This window comes from Egretta garzetta, unplaced genomic scaffold, assembly GCF_000687185.1.
Source record: "Egretta garzetta isolate BGI_Z169 unplaced genomic scaffold, ASM68718v1 scaffold810, whole genome shotgun sequence".
Taxonomy (NCBI): domain Eukaryota; kingdom Metazoa; phylum Chordata; class Aves; order Pelecaniformes; family Ardeidae; genus Egretta; species Egretta garzetta.
In genome coordinates, this window is record NW_009258315.1 from 351,717 (window position 1) to 370,040 (window position 18,324).

The 18,324-nt window shown below is 39.3% G+C and overlaps 1 protein-coding gene across 8 annotated transcripts in view; it reads right to left on the reverse strand.

Moving 5' to 3' along the window:
* Positions 1-18,324, reverse strand: part of TMEM131L (transmembrane 131 like) — an 87,361-nt gene that overhangs the window by 17,156 nt on the left and 51,881 nt on the right. For 4 of the 8 annotated variants that reach the window (XM_035894884.1, XM_035894890.1, XM_035894871.1 and 1 more), the window contains exons 8-22: positions 17,201-17,354; positions 14,861-14,919; positions 14,398-14,506; positions 13,324-13,429; positions 12,525-12,678; positions 11,695-11,865; positions 11,324-11,393; positions 9,310-9,427; positions 8,437-8,578; positions 7,327-7,436; positions 5,596-5,668; positions 3,271-3,413; positions 2,492-2,634; positions 1,976-2,162; positions 1,014-1,199 (exon numbers count right to left, since the gene is read on the reverse strand). In XM_035894884.1, coding sequence (XP_035750777.1) covers positions 1,014-1,199; positions 1,976-2,162; positions 2,492-2,634; positions 3,271-3,413; positions 5,596-5,668; positions 7,327-7,436; positions 8,437-8,578; positions 9,310-9,427; positions 11,324-11,393; positions 11,695-11,865; positions 12,525-12,678; positions 13,324-13,429; positions 14,398-14,506; positions 14,861-14,919; positions 17,201-17,354 — 1,925 coding nt within the window. Of the gene's footprint in view, positions 1-1,013; positions 1,200-1,975; positions 2,163-2,491; positions 2,635-3,270; positions 3,414-5,595; positions 5,669-7,326; positions 7,437-8,436; positions 8,579-9,309; positions 9,428-11,323; positions 11,394-11,694; positions 11,866-12,524; positions 12,679-13,323; positions 13,430-14,397; positions 14,507-14,860; positions 14,920-17,200; positions 17,355-17,642; positions 17,801-18,324 lie in introns of those variants that run through there. The other 4 variants (XM_035894880.1, XM_009639354.2, XM_035894897.1 and 1 more) reach the window with 3 other exon arrangements.

Here is an 18,324-nt window from a genome sequence, read left to right on the forward strand (position 1 = left end):
ACAGAATGAGACATTCCTGACTTTTCAGATCCCTGTAGTCTCCTTCTGTTGCATCTAGAACCATGTAACCTGGTCATTATTGCTGCTTCATTTGTGTTCTGTTTTCAGTGTTGAAACAACAATGCAAGCAGAACCATGGTGTGCATCAGGATCTCAGTTAGGCATGCACCGCCACATATATATCTATATCTATATATAGATAGATAGATAGATATATCACTATGGCATTCACTGCTTGTTAGCACTGACTGTAGGAATTAAGCATTGGTGGGATGAAAGCACTGGACATTATCTGTGACAAACACAACATTCAGTTCCCACTACACAGTGTGAAAGGTTAGTAAAGGAGCAGAACCCTTAATTGCTGTGCAAAGGTATAGTCCTCTTAGTTAAAATGGTAAGCTGGTTAAAATGAACCAGCTTACAACAGTTTACTTTGCAAGCAGTGCGTCAGCTAACAAAAAATCATCTTTCTGGGGTAGCCTATTTAGCAGTGTGCATAGCAAAAGCTAACAATAAACACAACTATTTTTTAACAAGTGAAAGGGGGAAAGAAGCAGAAGGAAAAGGAGGTCCTCACTTGGTTATCTGAAACTCTATAAATAAAATTCATGTCAATTTTCCAGAAATACTTAATCTACCAGTCTGCTCGAGTCTATTTATGACATTCAGATACTAATATGTTGCATGCGCATCTCTGCTGCGGGGGGACTAAGTCTTCTAAGCAAGGGGAGTATCCACTGGGTATTCCTGCGGGGGTATCCTAGACTTTCTCTTTGCAGCTTGAACATGGAAGTTTATCAGGAGCAGCAGCAAGAAATGCTTGACAGCTCCATCGCCAGCTACTGCAACACACTTCTGCTGTCACAGCCAGCTGGCAGGACTCTGGGAGACAGATGCAGTAGAGATTCAGGCCCTACCACCACTAAAAATCTAACACAAGCCGAAAGTGCTTGCTGATCTTTCACTGGCAGGTCCCTTTCAAACTGGTGCAGGGGCCCTGAAAGCATTACCTTACGAAGAGGACAGTGAGCCTCCAGAAAGACTCTTCCCAGCTGGGTCCTGGCACCACATCTGCACACAGCGGTAACAGATGGTGAGGAAGAGTCACGTTGAGCGTGAAGTGAAACTCCACATCAGCAGCAGTCACCAGCGTAAGCTCCCGGATTACCCATGAAGATGTAAAGTCAGGAGTGAATCTGTTGGGAAAGTAAGTGGAACTGGTGTTATCTTTCCATTGTATGGCCCAATTTCATTTTCTGAAGTCACAGTGATACCAAAAAATACAAAATAACTTCTGATTTAGTAATATGAAAAAAAGGACAATGAAATAAGTGACCGCTGTCTGCTTATACTACGCAGATGGCATCAGAGCCTAACAAAGGTAGACTGTGAGGTCATCTTCAAGCAGTAAAATATGTGGTTTTATTGTGACTCTTCACAATACTGTCACTACCGTGGCTCGTTTTCCTTTCTCAAGGAGGTGCACACGATCAACTCATGTTAACCAAAACACTCTTTACCAAACGCACAGTTGTCAAGCGTACAGGCAGCATTACGTCGGAAAGGGCCAGGTATTAGGGTAAGTCTAGAACAAGGCTGGAAAGATAGGGAAAGCAGAAGAAAACATCGGATTAGTCTCTTCTTCCACTTATTTCCCTGACCCATACCATTATTCTATTTGACTGCCATGGGTACTGCTAGGAGGTATGATTTGCCTTTCCAAACAGTGGAGGCGATATTTGCTGTATATGAAAACCACAGTTACTGTGTAATTCAGTAATATTAAACTCTTCTTATTTCAACTCATGACTTGCACTCAACGGGATTTTAAAAAGGGGAAATGCTTATGAAATTTATATTCAAAGCTCACCAAATTTTGTGTGCAGGTGTGCTATTGGAGTGCCTGTTACCGAAATTAATTATTTCAAATTTCCACTTAAGTTAATTTGTCAGCAAATTTGTCAGTGCTTACACAATGCTGATCTCTCGTGATGAGTTCTGAGCCAGGAAAAATTCCTGACAGTCTAACACTTCAAATCCATATCCTTGGCAACTGTAACCATTGATTTTCATTGATGAAATTGTTATAGGAAGAGGCCCGATATTCTCTACTTTGAAGTTCTTCGTAATGGATAGAAGTTGCTTGCTGTCTTTCAGTTCTTAAAGGAGAAAAAAAAGAATTATTATTTTACAGTGCTTAAAAATTACTTTGTTTATAAATAAATTGCTATTTTTACTTTCAATCCAATTAAAAATTTAGAAGTGACCAACATTTTAATACAGACTGTTTTGCAGTAGTGTATTTCCAGAATTAGTAACTATCCTCAGCCAGTGTTTTGAGAAAACAGAATCTACACCTCCCATGAGCAAGCTCTTCAACTTTTTCTATTTCAATATTCTGTTTACTTAACCCGACTGTTCTGTATCAGTACCGCTATGGAATAACGCAGGCAGCTGCAAAATCAGAGACCCGTTTCTTTCTACTCACGTCGTCTGCAGTCCATTAGTGTAGCTTCTGGCACCTTGAATCGAAGAGATCCTCCTGCACCAGGTAGTCTTCCCCCTACTTTAAGCAACTCTTTGGCTCCAAAGCCTTCTACACTGACCACATCCAGAACAGTCAAGTTGTTTCTGCCGTAATATAAAAATCAAGCAATCAGCCACTAAAACACTAATGAAGTTTGCAAAATTATGGTTTTGCTATCTAGGTGCCAATCCAAGATAACAGTATTTCAGTAACAGAATCACTGGCCACACCTCGATAGGTTTCTCTTAAATACAGAGAGGATGGCTCTAGAACCAGTCACCAGTGAACTTCACACAGTATCACTGCCACCGGATAACAACAGTGCCACCTGGTAAAAATAGTTGCTTCTTCCATAAACTCTCTTTTCTTCCAGAGATAACCAACGTGTGGCTGCAAATTAGACTCACTGTATACTTAAATCCTATCATTACAGAATTAAGTTGAAAATAGCGAAGCCACCCAATGTGTTGCTCTGCTAATTCGAAATTGCCCTGATACATCCATATCCATTTATAAAATGACCCACTGATCACATATCAAGAAAAAAAAAAGATAGGATCAAGTTAAAGTTCTACTTTTTAATGACCTAGACATAAGGCAGAAAGACCCCTTAAGCAATTTTTGTTAAACTGGAGGTATTCTGACTTTCAAATTTTGATCATTTGTCTTTGTTCCACAATTTGGCAAATTAATTTTTACATGATTTGTTTGATTCCCACTTAGGACTGCACCAGGCTTACCTGATTAAAATAAGGGAAGCTACTCTTTTGTAGTCAACTGGTGTAAAAATTACACCAACTTTTCTGGTTTCCAGTGGTTGTAAACTTAACTGAAGCAGCTCAGAACTGCATTTCTTGTTGATGAGATCCTCCTGATGTGCATTCTGTTAAAAAAAAAAAAAAAAAAGCACTTATTCACAGAAAACACATGTGTTTAAAGATCTCAGTAAAGAAAGCCCTACATCTTTACTTAGCACATAGGATATTTTTGGCAAGGTGCAGTAACTGCTAACTAACTTGTTATACAAAAGTCTTTCAATTTGACAACATCAAACATCAGATAAGGTTGTTTATTTGAGCAAAAGTTCATATTACTGCCCTTATTATTATGAGGAATGTATTACTTCATTTTTTTAAAACAGCTTTTATTTGCTCAGATGGAAAAGAAATTATATAGTGTCTTTCATATTCAAGGAATCCTGAAATGCTTCAGAACACAACGAGAACTGACAGTATACTGATTGCACAGGGAAATGTGGCAACCATTATACCCTCACTGTAAGACTTGCAACTTGATTTAAGTGAGAAAGGGACTGTTGGCAAATATGTTGATCATTTGAGTCACTGGAAACAAGCCAAAGTGAACTCCCTACTATATTAATCGAAGACCAGAACTACAAGAAGTTCACTGAGTGTAGAAATAATGTAAAAAAAAAAAAAAAAAAAAAAAAAAGAAATTTTTTTTTGGGGGCGAGAGAGGGGAATGGATGGATACTGCTGTTTTGGGGTTTTTTTCCCTATTAAAAAAAAATAGTGCTAAAACTTTCTATTCCAGAACTGGGGGGTCTTGCCTTAGGGAAGGGTGATCAGACACCTATAGCAGTCAAAACAACCATCAACATTACAAAATGAGTTCTTGCTTGGATGTTTTTCAATTAATGTCTGTTGTACTAATGGCTTTTCTCATCTTTTCCAGTCCAAAATGTTTTTACTCTTAGTCTATTTTATGAAAAAGGAACATATAAAAAAGTTTCAGAACCTGTATTCAACAGTCAATATTTATTAAAGGCAAACCATGTATGGTATTTGCAAACTTCACCCTGTCACTCCATACAAAGATATGCATGCACTCAAATGTGAGCCTAACAATTCATTACACATGTATATATAAAGTGACTAGGGAAACGATGATAAATTTAAAAACGTAAATATTAACAACTAGTCATTTGGCTAACAAGCCAAGATCCGTCTCAGACCTGCTGAATACCCATCTAACCATATATGTTCCTCCCAGCTCTTCAAGTCTCTAATGAAAACCAGATATTATGCACGCTGGTGTAAAGATCTGTTATTTTTCCATTTGGTCAAGCGTATGGAGTACAGGACTCTGAGGAAACTCAGACCTATCCCCGCACTGGTGGAACGACCTCTTCTTTTTCAGTGTGTGCCTACACGCTAGGATTTATGAACTGCTGTCTCCTTTCTTTTACAACAACTCTTACAACTGTTGCCAGAAAGGAAAGGTCAGCTTTGATTAGCGTAGCAAACACAGTCTTTTCTTTTTATAAGGTACCAATCTTTCTTTAAAGTCTTAAAGCATGTCTGCAGAAATGCATAGCTACATAGGACACTAAAGATGGGGCTGTAGCATGCCCGAAGAGCAAGGAAAATACATCAATTCCAGGCTTTTGCGCAAACCAGAAGTCTATGAAGAACTTTTCCAGGTACCCTGGACAGTACTCCAGTCGTCAGAATATGCCAGCTTCCCTGATACGGCATCTTCTCTGGTTCTGTCATCCATGACACAACCTCAGCATGTAACCACAGCTCAGCACTGGTGTGACACAGTCAAGTGTTGCCACACTTGTGTTAAAAATGAGGCAATGGGAATGAGAGAGCGCCATGACATTTCCAACCTGAATGCAGGAGCTGCAGTGAGACTGAGGTGAAGTGTAGAAATCCAGCCTTCTACTCCCTTGAACTATTGGACAATATTTCCCTCTACTGAAAAGATTATCAGCTAGCTTCTGACATCACCGACTCAAAAGCCTGACACTTCATGGCCAACCTGGGGCTAAATGCGAGCCCCAACGGTAACAGTGGCCTCTTCAACATGTACATACACGCATGCAGGCATGCTCACACTCCCTCCCTATAGCTGTTCTTTTGAAAACAGACTCAATCTCTGAAAAAAAAATTAACTGCAAAGATACAAGCCTGACAGAGAATCAAGAAAACACCATTAAACTGCTTTAAATAGCACTTGGTAAAAATTTAGATATAGCGTAGCTAGAAGAAGCTTTCTCTAGTGTGTCAGACCACTTCTATCAAAATTAGCCATCTTACCCTGTAAGCGCATTCATCCACAAGCCTGAATTCAGTGGTGGTGAAATTAATAGGTTGCACATTTATGCCGAACCTAAATAAACCAAAACAAAAAATTATGCACTTCAAACCTAGTCTGACAGAACTACATTGACTTATTTTTACATGCTGGCATCTATTCTTAAATAAAGGATAATTACAATTGCATTTTGGCAGATGTGAAGTACAGTGGAAATGTGGGTCTGCATTTCAACAGAATACACTACAAATCAGTTTTATGCGGATTCCTCACATTTGGAAACCAGACAAATGGCTGGGCATTTTAGATGTCTCAGCATACAATATTGCAAAAGAACACAATCAAGAAATATAATTTGTAACCCACACAAACATGAATGCCCCAAAGCTTTTTCTACCCACATAACTGTTAAGAAATAATCATCACAAAATATCAGTAATTCACTCAAATATCCCTCTTTCTGCTCATGATTTGTTTGGGACAAGTTCCTATTTTCTTTCATATACTCTGCAAATCAAATTCACTTACAGCAGATGATTATTTGCCTGAGAACAAATAATAAGCATTTGACATTAAGGTATTAAAAACAGACGTAAGAAAACCAATAGGTAAAATTTAGATTATAGAGGACTAATGGACCTCCAGCCACTGAATTGGAAATTCACCTGTCACAACTTTCTATGACACTAGCTTAAAATGAACCAGTTAGTGGACATGATTGCTGGAAAACCTAGAAGCTCTGCAGAAACAAAGTGTGCAAATACAGAGAAAATGTAATTTCAAACCACTAGAAAGAGTCTACGAGAAAATTATATTTAGTATGCAAACAGATATAATTATTAATGTGCATATATACACACACACATATATATGCACATACACATACATATGTAATGAAATGAGGTTAAGGAAGCAATTACTCAGGGTTTTGGACCCCAAATAAGCAAGTTACACCTAAGCACGTAAGTAGTCCCACTGGCTCCAACCAAGCAAACCATCCTACCAACTACACAGTTTTTTGAAGTTAAGTGTGACAGCCATGGCTTATTTTGGTGAACTTCAGCCCACCTCGCCATGCCCCTTTATACTGGTCATCCAAGTCTTATCTAGATTTCTCATTAGACCTTCTCAGTTCTAAATCAGAAAGTTCAAAACCATGTAGAAACATTTACTTAGCTGGCCCTAAACATTTATGGTGGGGTTCCTGGCTCTGGACCTGAACTTTTCTTCCTGGCTCCTGCTTCCTTGTCTTCAACCAGGATTTTTACCTAAGACAAAGCTAACCAAGAAGAAAACTTGTTTCTGGTAGGAAGGTTCAGTTACCTTCCTCCTTACTGATCAGTCTACAGACTCTGTATACTTCCCAAGAAGCCTTGCAGGGAGATGCACGTCCCCAGTTCTGCACGTTGCTCCCCTCACCTGGACAGCTTGCACGAGCTTGCACTAAGCCTCAGATCTTAAAAGATAACCAATTACAGTTTATGGCTGTCAGACATAAACTTGCTGAAAACATGCTCGATTTGGTTTTATCAACGATCAGGTACATTACAAAGTCATGTGTCATACAGGGAGCTGCTCTGAACATGAACATATCTTCCAACGTGGGTCAGAACATTGTCCCCACCTACGTTATACTTTGAAAAATTAAAACAAACGTAAGCACCAATCATAAGGCACAGCAAATAGATCTTTTAAAAGGGAAAACAGTATCCTAAGACAGTTACACTCATTACCATTTGTTGAGCAGACTCAGTGAAGCTTGGGGATCAGGGTAGTAAGAAAGAGGCAGAAGTTGCAACGTAACTGGGAAGGATGAAGGGTTTCTTAATACGAAATATTTTACCTAAAGAGTTTGGAGGGGAAAAGAAAAAGTTAAGAACTACATACTTGAGAACTGAAAGGTAAAATAATTCAGCATTGGTAATATGATTCTGTGATTTTCAAGGGACTTCAACCTGGCTTCTGTCTTAATGCAATATAATCATATGTGCACAAAACTGCATGGAGCAGCAGGACATGCCATCACAATGTCATCATTTACAAAAAAAATTAAGAGTGCATGAAGAACTACACGTGCAAAAATACAGACCTCCCCCACTCCCCAAACAACCCTTTCATTTGGATTTTGATTTACGCAGGCAGATATGAACAAAGCTCTTCTACAGAAGAAGGTGAAGTTAGCGAGGTGCCAGCCTTTCTCACAGAAGTCTGAGAGCAAGCAGGTTATACACATTGCCATAATGACTGACAATTAAACGGCACAAATGGAATATTAAGGTAATTCACAGTATGTGCATATGAAAACTATCTCCACATGACTGGTTCTGGCCCAGGCTAGGTGAGTAGTGACCTAAATCTGACAAACGAGAAAGAAACAACTACCAGCGTGGCTGCAAGACACATAGCTCTGCTGATCTCTCAAGTGTTCTCTCTCATACAAATGTATTACACACTTCTGTTATGTAAGGCTGTGGCATGAGGAAGGCCATCCCATAACCACATGCATCATTAATGACAGTACATCCTAGTCCCTAGTCCCTTGTTCAATCATTTTACCACAAGCCTGTAACTTATATAATGACGCAAGGAAAGCTTTAACAACCACAAACAACTGTTAGTTAAGACCTACACTGCTTTACTCCTATCCTTCTATTAAAATACTACAACTAGGCAGCTAGAGAACTTATCAAAGAGCCAAAGGGATACAAATCTGGTGTCTCAAAACACTGATCTACAAGCAGTACAAAAATGCTAAGCATCACCAAATATTAACCACAGACTTTGTTATTTAAAGCTAAACATACATCAACACAGAAAAAAAGCATAACAACAACCATCCTCACCATACTACTTTTAACTGCTGTGGCACTGAAGTTGAGTGTAAGGCCAGGCTCTGTGGTCAACCGTGGCAAGAAAAAGGCAAAGGATCCCTCTTCAGGCTTCTTCTGGTGAATAAAGTGAGCTGATTCTAAAATACTTCTCCTGCTTATTGGCAAAAACAGAAAACTTTGTTAATTTAGTTTCTTTTTTCTTTCAAACAAAGAACAAAGAATTGATGATTTGCCAGGACCTGTAATTAATGTCAACTAATCTTTCCTTGAAAACATTCTTCACAAAATAAAGCCCATAAGCTGTAACCTAGTAGCAGAGAGTCAGTGAAACTTAGGTGCATCCCTTCAGTCTCCACTTTTCCACCTGCAACAACACAACTGCAGTTTTCACAGCTCTACCTCCTTATTCTGGAAAGGGGCTGATGTCACCGATGCCCCATCTCTACAGTAATTGTTCAGTCACTGTGACCACTTCCTTCCCAACGTCCCCAGTATGCCGTATCCATTAGGCCAGGGACTAAAAGCCTTAAAAGCTATTCAGAGACCCTGATCCTGAAAAGACTGCTATGCAACCCGTTGATGAAGGACTTGTGCAACTCCATACATGATCTGGTAAAACATGCTTTGACTGCTTTCACAGTCAGAACTTCATTTACACTCTGAAGTTCGGGCATCTAAAATGTTCACTTATGGCTGGCAGTGCCTTGAAATGGAAGCTGGGGGTGTCAGGGGTGCTCTGAAACTCCAGGTGCTTCAAGATAACTAACTTAAGTGCAGGAAGGTCAAAAATGTTTGTTCTAATTAAGAATACTTCAGAACAGAAATACTCTTTCTTACAACACTGTACTGGCTTGAATTAAGAACCTCAACAGATTCTGTACAGACCTGCAGGCTTCCCCACGTCTTATTTTTTGCCATCTTTCATAAAGTTCATTTGCAAGGTCAGAATCCACATCCCAGGCAGTATGGTCCAGAGAGAGACTCTTCTGCCAAAGCAGATTTGCTAGAACGACAACAGATTTTTCCTATTTCACAGCGATAACATTTATTCCTTCCATCAATCTACTTCTGAACATGAGTAATCAGTATCTGCAAAAGGGTCCTGACACAAAAATAAAAAAAGCAACCCACTTTTTCCCTTCAAAGCAAGAATATGTGAGGGTATATATTGTTGTCCATATCTGATTTTCTTAAAGAAATAAATTTGCAAAGCCACAGTAATTCTACATGCAAACAAAAGCAGGGCTATTGCCACAGGCTTTATATGCTCTAGTAAACCCTTTTTACTGTTGATATTTCTAATGGATGCCATTGAAAAGTCATTATGTTATCAGTAGTCTTCCACAGAACTCTCCACTGATGCCAATGAAGTATCAAGATCATATACTATTCTCTACATAGTGCTACAAAATTGTAATATCACAGCACAGCAGGGAGCAAAGCAAATACCAGAGTTTGGCAGAAATGATGGTTTCATTTTAGCTTCTTTTTTAAGGTGCTGATAATTTCCTCAAACTATTCTTAAGATAAAATTGCAAGGCTTTACATCAGTCTAGAGATTAATGCCTTCCAGAAAGTTAGATTCATACTGGTTCAAGCATTTTCACACAGCAGAAAGTAGTGATAAAAGCAAACTTATTTTGAAAGAAAACAAAAATGGCTTATTTTGAAAGTGCATGTATTTTATTTTACAATCCTTGGTGTTTAAAGTAACCAACTGAGATTGATGATGACTGGAATAATCCAACTACAAGTTCTTTACTGAGGTATTTTGATGTTTGTGCATTAGACTTTTCTATTTAACAAGTACTAGTATCCTAAATTAGAACACAGAATACCTATATGCAAAGATCTGACTACGTGTATTATTAGAATGGAAAGAAAGTAAGCGGTGAGGACTTGCTTATATCAGCAATATTCCCTTACATGGCTTTAAAAAAAATACAACCAAAAAAACCCCTGAACACTTGCTTCTAAGGTATGTACCTAAGTGTGCATATGTATCAGTAATTCTTCAAGCCATGTGCTTCTGTACGTCACCTCAATTATCCTTTTTACATTTGCCTCACTACTATTGCCTTCTTCATATCCCCATAGGAAAACACATTTTAGGAAAGCATCATCTTGAAAACACATTCAGGAGAGCACTCAAACATTTAAAGCCTATGGCACCCAGCTGCCTACTGAAATTCCTTACTGAGCAGAGATTAAGAAAACCACTACTCTGAATCAGCTTCCATCAGACTCAACATTCTTCAAGCAGGATCATGGCCATGTAATACCTAACACTGTAATTCGGTGAATGCCAGCCAGGTACTTGAAACAGCTCCCAGCATTACAGCATGGGGAGTTAGATTCCTCAGTTCCAGAAAGAATGAAACCCCTTCTTTCTGTTTCACATGATACGGGGCTAAGGAGGCTGTTTTATAAGCCAAATAAATCGTCTTTTGCAGAAATCCATGAAATTATTGCTGTGAGAAACAGCTAAAGAGAAGGCCTTCAAATTTAACTCTGGCTAAAGGCAGGATATTGGTCAACATTTGTTTTTTACCAAAGACTTCCCAGGATCTGGATCCAGATGATGCACATTTTCTAATCACTCTGACCTAGCTGACAGCTTTACCATTCTACCTCAGCATCTCAGAAGAACGTGCATGTGAAGAAAGCAAGGAGCAGTACACTACCAATGAGAACTTATAGGTGAGTCTTAATTATTAAGTTCACAAAAAATATTGCAAGACAGAACAATAGCTTAGCACGTGCTATGGTGTTAAGAGGTGTGAAACACTGCACAGCGTACTCAGTACAAGCCATTGATGTACTCCCAGAAAAGTGGATGTTTTTGAAAGACAAAAAACTACCATCAGATGCCTAAAAATAAAAACCAAGACGAGCCTACCTGAATCAGACTTTCCCAAGTAACACTGAATATCACAGTGGGCGATAGCTTCAAAATGAAGATCTCCCTGCTGGAAAACCAAAACAAAAACTACAACTGATCATATGACAAAACAACAGGACAAATTCCAGTTTCTCAGTGCACAATTTGGACGCATCAAAGAACAGAATTAAGGTTGCCCAGAGAAGTGTAGTTCCATCGCTGTTTAACTCTGGGGGCTTAACTTCTCAAGCTACAGAATGGTTTCACAGAGTGGTCTGGTACTGAGTTTGTCTTTCAGGACTAAGGGACAGATTTCTGGCCTAAGAAAGAAGCTGCTGCAATTTGGTTTGCAGTGCATAAGAACCATTCAATACAACTGAATACGGTACCTTGGACACAGTTGAATATATCTGCAGGGGTATCTCAAACATTACTCCCACATTTGTGGCCAAACAAATACTAGAAAGCACATTTGTTACAGTGTCTTTCACACTGAGCTTCAAAGAAAATACATTCCAGCAGCCTGGAGGTAGAGTCAAAGGTTCGGCAAAGTTCAGAATCTAGAAAGAATCAAATGACAACTGAGTTAAAATTGGTACAGTATTTTTGGTGCAAGCGGTACCTTGAGGAATGTAAACTTTCTCTTCCTTCACGTTTTTGCTGTTACTACACACACATATGTGCCCATAACTGATCCATACAGTGCACATGTGTAAATCTCCTATCTAAATATACGAAGAGCCAATTAGATGCCTACATCATGTGCGTATTCATAAACCAGATTTGCCTGGTTTGAATCAAGCAATTGCACGAGTAAATTATTGGCTTCGCCTTCTAAACTTCAAAGCTCATCTATGTACTAAAGCCTTCCATTACAGCCTATGAAGAAATGCTGAATCCTATAGAGCACAAACAACACATGCAACAGTTCTGAGAACAGAGCAATGGCCTATAATTTGATGCATCTGTAGCTGCAACTCAAATGAAAGAACAGTTGCTAATAAAACAATACAAAAACAAGCTGGAGAGTAAATAATGGCTATTGAGAGAGTAACCTCTTCGGGACCTAACAGTTACAGACATATATACACCTTTATTTTTAACTGATTTCAGCCAGCTCTGAGAACACCAAATTCTTCAAAGAATCTATCGGGTATGTCAAAGGACCACATCCTTAAATCAATGACAAAATATTGTATGAAGCAGAAATAAAGCTTACCTTTAAAACGTTCTTCGTTTCTCTGGCTACGAAGACTTCATTCAGTTCAATGCTGAAGTCAAAATTGTTTGTAAACCATATGGACCAAAATCCTGAATTATTATGATGTGGTTCTATATGAAACAATGCTGCAGAAGGATCTACATCAAAATACCTGTAATTAAATACAGAAGAAAAATAAATACATCTGCAATTGTCCTTCAGCACACATAAGCGGTCCACACAGGATAAGACAACTGTAGTATTCTGGCATAATGAGGCTCTTTTAAGGTTTTAAGGAGAAAGGACAAAACTCTTTCCTTTGGAATATTGACATATAATATCAGAGGAAAAACTGACAAGAACAATGTAAAAGAGGTAGGCAGGTAATCACTCTACTCTCTTGCTATGCTACAGCACAGCATTGCCTACCGCTTTGTGATACGGTAGTTTGGATGAAATTGGCTAAAGAAGACTGAAGAAAAGACTTCACTCCACATTTGTTCTATAACTATACTGCTTCTGCATTGGATTAACAAGGATGGTGGAAATTTTACCACAGACTCCAAGCAATGCTTATATGATATGAGGCTGCTAAGGTGTATCTTTTTACTGGCTCCTGAAACTCTTCCTGGATAAAATACAGAACTACTGCTTGAAACCTCACAGGTCTTTTTTGGCAAATGACACAGCAACAATAGGAAGAAGCCTCTCCACTGTCCTTGGAATCGTTCAGTGACAAAGCAAGCTAACCTCACCTCTTAAAGTAGGGTACAGTATTCTTACAGTATCAGTGAACGTTAATCCACTGTCAACCTACCCTTCCATCACAGGACAGGAAAGACAGGCTTTTAGTGTTGTAGTGCCTTCCAGTAGATTCTTCTTCATGTTGTCAGCATAAGGACTTTCACTGTCACAGGACACAGCTGGGCAAAGAACGGACATACAGGAAAATGCAACATCAGCCAGAACGAAAGCACATCCGCAATGATTTTCATGTGAGGACTTGGAAGAACACGACGAAGGGGAACATTTGCTGGTCCAATTCTTACACAGGTGAGCAAAGCATCTGATTGTTTATGTCCTAATTTTCAGCAGTTCCAATCCTTGCTTTAAGAAGAATTTATGAATCCTACACGCTTTCAAAAAAACACATGCACAGCAAGGCCGCAAAGAGCAACCTGACCAATGCTACATGTCACTGGCACATAATTCCTAATTCTCAGTGCACACTGCCTTCTTTTAATAAATGAAAACTGTTCTGAAAAAAAAAGAATCACTTAACATATAGTCCCTTCTTTCTTCTTATTTGCCCTTTTTTCCTGGAAAAAACTAGTCCCAATGTCATTATGAAAACAGCCTGTTTCATAAATGTTTAAAGTCTATGCACTGCAGTCTAGTGGTCAGAATAGGAAACAGGCTGGAGTCAGGAACACTTAAATGTTAATCTTTTCTCTTCCACAAACACGCCTGGTCTCAGGCAAGCCTCTTCAATGATCCTGCCAGGAAATGTCATAGAAAATGACCACCCAAGCACAATAGACTTTTAGAAAATGTATTGGAAACAGAAAAAAATGACCACAAATTATAAAAGGATGTTGAAAAAATATATTCAATAATTATGCTTACTGTAAGATCAGCTAACATTTTAGCAAATGTTTTCTTCCCCTTTTTGAAATATGTATAGCTTAGAGCCTTCAATCAGCATAAGAGGAAGCATATATACACAAAAATGGAGGACACAATTAGCAGAAAGAATTCATTCTCCTTCTCAAAGTCCAGACAAGCTGATTTTGAGATCTTTCAGAGTCTCTCTCTACCTGCTGGAAAAAGCTATCCTTTTATAATCAAATCTGATTTAATCATATTATCTGTAAGTATACGTATCCTGTACCTTTACAAGAAATAGAAGCAACTTTTGTAAAGTTAGTAGATGACGAAGATAGCGGTACTGGCTCAAACTCCACAGGTGATGTGCCTTTTCGTGACAACTGCCGTATTTCCTGCATGAAGACAAGACACAATGATCCTTGTAGCAGTACTACTATTATTATTGTGGCTCCTGTATTAGTGTATCTTCTTGTCAAATTTCCAAGCCAGTATCTGCCATTTTCTCACATCCTCTAAATCAACCCATGGACTTTTATTCAAATAAACTGCTCTTATGTCTTAAAAAAAAATAAAAAAAAAAATTCCATCACTGAACTACAACTCATCATCTAAAAGACATTTGGGCACATTTTAAAATTTGCTACCAGCACAATCAATCTGCTATTAGAGAGAAAGCCAGGGAACTAATTAATTCCCCAATCAAATTCAACAACCCTAAAATATGACTTCCGGAAGCCCACAATTACCTGTATATGCACAAGGCTGTTCCCAGAATGCATGATGTACACATCTACTGAGGAATCACCTGTCCGAAAGAATGAACACTGAGGTAAGTTCACCGTGGAAGGAAGCACTCTTGCTTTGTCAGATACTCATATGAGAAGCAATCGTGATTTAAGTTTAAAAATCTTTGTGTGACAGGTACCCTTGAGAAAAGGAGGAACTATTCACCTCTTGAGCTGGCAATTTTTTTATAAAGGAGTAAAAGTCCACTCAACAAGATTTTTGGCCACAAGCATGAAGGCAAGCATCAACAGGGAATCTTCCTTCATTATCTCCTAAATCCAAGATGGAGCACAACTCCCTCCTTTCCTACAGGCAGGGAGATGGGAGGCACAGCTGAAGGAAAGAAGGATGGCCAATGCTGCCATAACTTTCTAAGTCTAAGGGCCAACCTATCAATAGCATGAGAGAGTACAGTAAGAACTGTTCTGCATACACACACAGCTATGCAAGATGCTAGTTCGCCTGCATCGAACAGCAAGCATTCTCAGGGACGATGCAAAGCTGGATTCGGTACTTTTGGGCTTAAAACAGGAATGGTCCTATCACCTGGTAGGGTAGTAACCTGTTGACTAGAGCAACAGGAGACGGGTATGATTCAGCTTTCAGCTGCCAGTAAGGTAGTACAGCTATATAAGGTGACCACCCTTTGTCACTGGTGAAGCTACGTTCTGTCCACAGGACACTACGAAGATGTAAAAGACCAAAAGAAGAGCAGCAGGACAGAACAAGAGATGACTATTATACCAGGGTGGTAATCACACTTCCACAAAGGAAGATGACCTGAGTTCTTGCCCTTGCTTGTACTTGAACTACATCAGTAGATGCAGGCTGACATAAGCGGACATTCTCCCAACTCACCAGGCACAATTTCTAATAATGACTGCGCTTTGCTCAGCTGCTTCAAAGCAAGAATACGCGTGCCAGCTTCCAAAAGAGGGTTCAAGATGTTGATTCTGAGTGAGCAGATGCTCCACGTACCCACGGCTGTTCAAAGCACATACTCCTCTTCAACTTTTCCAGCTGGGTCGTTCCCTGGTGCAGACCTTGCCTACCTGCTGTCCTGCTCCAGGTGCTAACATGTGTGCGGTACACTGAGACTAACGCAGCACCGTATTCCCTTTTGTTAGATCTTTCCCTCAAGACCACGTGTCTCAATTATACAAATGGAAGGCGAGCAAGCATTGCCGTTCAATATGGTAAAGCCACCACCAGTACTGATGGGGCAGGACACAGGACTTCCCATCAACAGCAAGTCCAAAGGACTTCTATAACCAGCCTCTAACACAGTGAGGACTTCTAATTGCATTATATTTAACAGCAAAAAGCCTTAAAAGCATACCTCTAGTACTTAAACCATTGAAAGTGTTAACAGTGAGCACCCTTGACATGACAGATGTTAACAATTCTCTACCAGCATCAGAATAAACGTACGTCCACAACTCAACATAACAAAGCGCTGGCATCTCACCAGCAGTGAAGGTTTACAGTGCGTATTTCAGTTTCAGCTCTGTGTAAATATCACATCATAGGGGGGGGGGGGCGAGTGGCGGGGATGACAGCATATATTGTTTTGTGGCTAGATCTTGAACAGGACTTCTCGAAAGACAAAAAGATCACTTTTTTTTAATAGTGTGTTAAGAAATATTATTTTAATCTGGATTCTTAAGCAGTTTTCTTCTTCGATCAGAAAGTAAAACAGGCAGAAATGTCTAAAAAAAAAGCTACTCAAGCAAACTGTGAAGCTCTACAAATAACTTTAAATCCCCTGGATTTAGAGGATTTGTTCACCTAATAAATGTAGAATAAAGAAACTGCAAGGAATTTATTGTTTTGCCAGTGGAATTCTAGCTTACAAGAACAAATGATGCGCACATCTGCATTACCTTGTCACCCTACTTTCCACAAGGGCCACTATCCCCAGAACTGTACAAACCATTCTGCCTTCATAGTATTATTATGGTTAATTTAATTAACGGGAAACCAGAAATGCAGTTGTAGAAATCGAAGGATGATGACATCTTTCCATACTATTTTAAGCAGATGCATAAGCAGGGGGCACTAAAGAACGAAACAGATGTAGTTTACAACTTTACAACCATTACCTTTATAAAGAGGACTGTGCTTACAGTAACTCCACCCTAAACAAAGTGGCTGACAAGCTGTGTTTAACTAAACTGATTTGTTTTCCCTTACTCACAAAAATTAGCTGTCACTGAATTTAATTCAATTGAGCACATCAAATTACAATTTATGTATAAAACCAAGTTTTATTACAATTAACAGTCAGATTTAGGACTTACCAGAGGTCTTCGTTTTTTCCATTGCTACATAAACTACAAAAAGATTCTCCAGTAAGTATTGTCTGTGTTCCACAAAATCTTGTTGGGCATTTTCCATTCTTACCGTTAAGCTCATTTCTAGCAGCATTGGGTCATCAGACATAAAGCAGCAGCTCTGGAGCGAGACAAGGGGATATGGTATGTGTGTGGTGAAAGAGGGAATGGAAAAAATTCATTACAGTAAGGTATCTTGAGAAGCTAATCAAAGGTATTATCTGACAAGGTTTCCAGCACCAAAGGGCTGGCAAAACCAGGAGTAATTAGGACCTCTGCTAAAATCTCAGCAGAAACCAAAGACAGTGCAGGTACAGACAGCACAGCAAAAACAAAGATGAAAAACAACTAAAAGGGACACTGAACCTTGAAAGAATGCAAATTTATAAACTGTCTTAGTCAGTCTCACCTCAGGGACTGCAAAACAGTTTCCTTTGTTAAATCCTCTGCCTTCAATAAAATGTGCCATAAACAGACTGATGCATGTGTCTTAATGGTAGGAAGACAGTTCATGTTCACTGGTCTGTTTATAGTTAATTTTTCCAAATCCTGTGTTTTTTGTCTCCATTTCTCACTGAAGTAATTTTAAAAAAACAAACATACATGTACAATTCTTAATAGAAAACACTGTCGTCTGGCTAGAATACTTCAAGTAAATACAAATAGGATCTTACTTCCTTCTCTAAGTAGCGGCTGCTGTTAAGGCAGCTGAGTCTTAGGAGCTACAAAGACATGGACACCATTTCGCAAAAATTAAAGCCAACAAAGCAAAACAAAACTAGACAATCAACAGCAAGTAACAAATTTGTCCTGCATCACACCATAAAGGTCACTAAACTCAGGCTCCAATGCCCTACCAAGAGGACTAATTTGTTCAGGAGGAGGAAGAGAAAACCTCCACCCCTGGCACGTGAAGTGCTCTCATAAAGCAGCAGCAAAACACCTTCAGCTCATCTGAAGTGCCACCAGGAGGTATGGCAGGAGTGGGGAAGCATCTCTGGGAATGGGAGGCCAGTTCACCGCTCACACGGCATCAAAGAAACCCTCAGCCCTTGAAATGGCTGCCAGGGGCAGGAGAGGAGCTGCTCCTG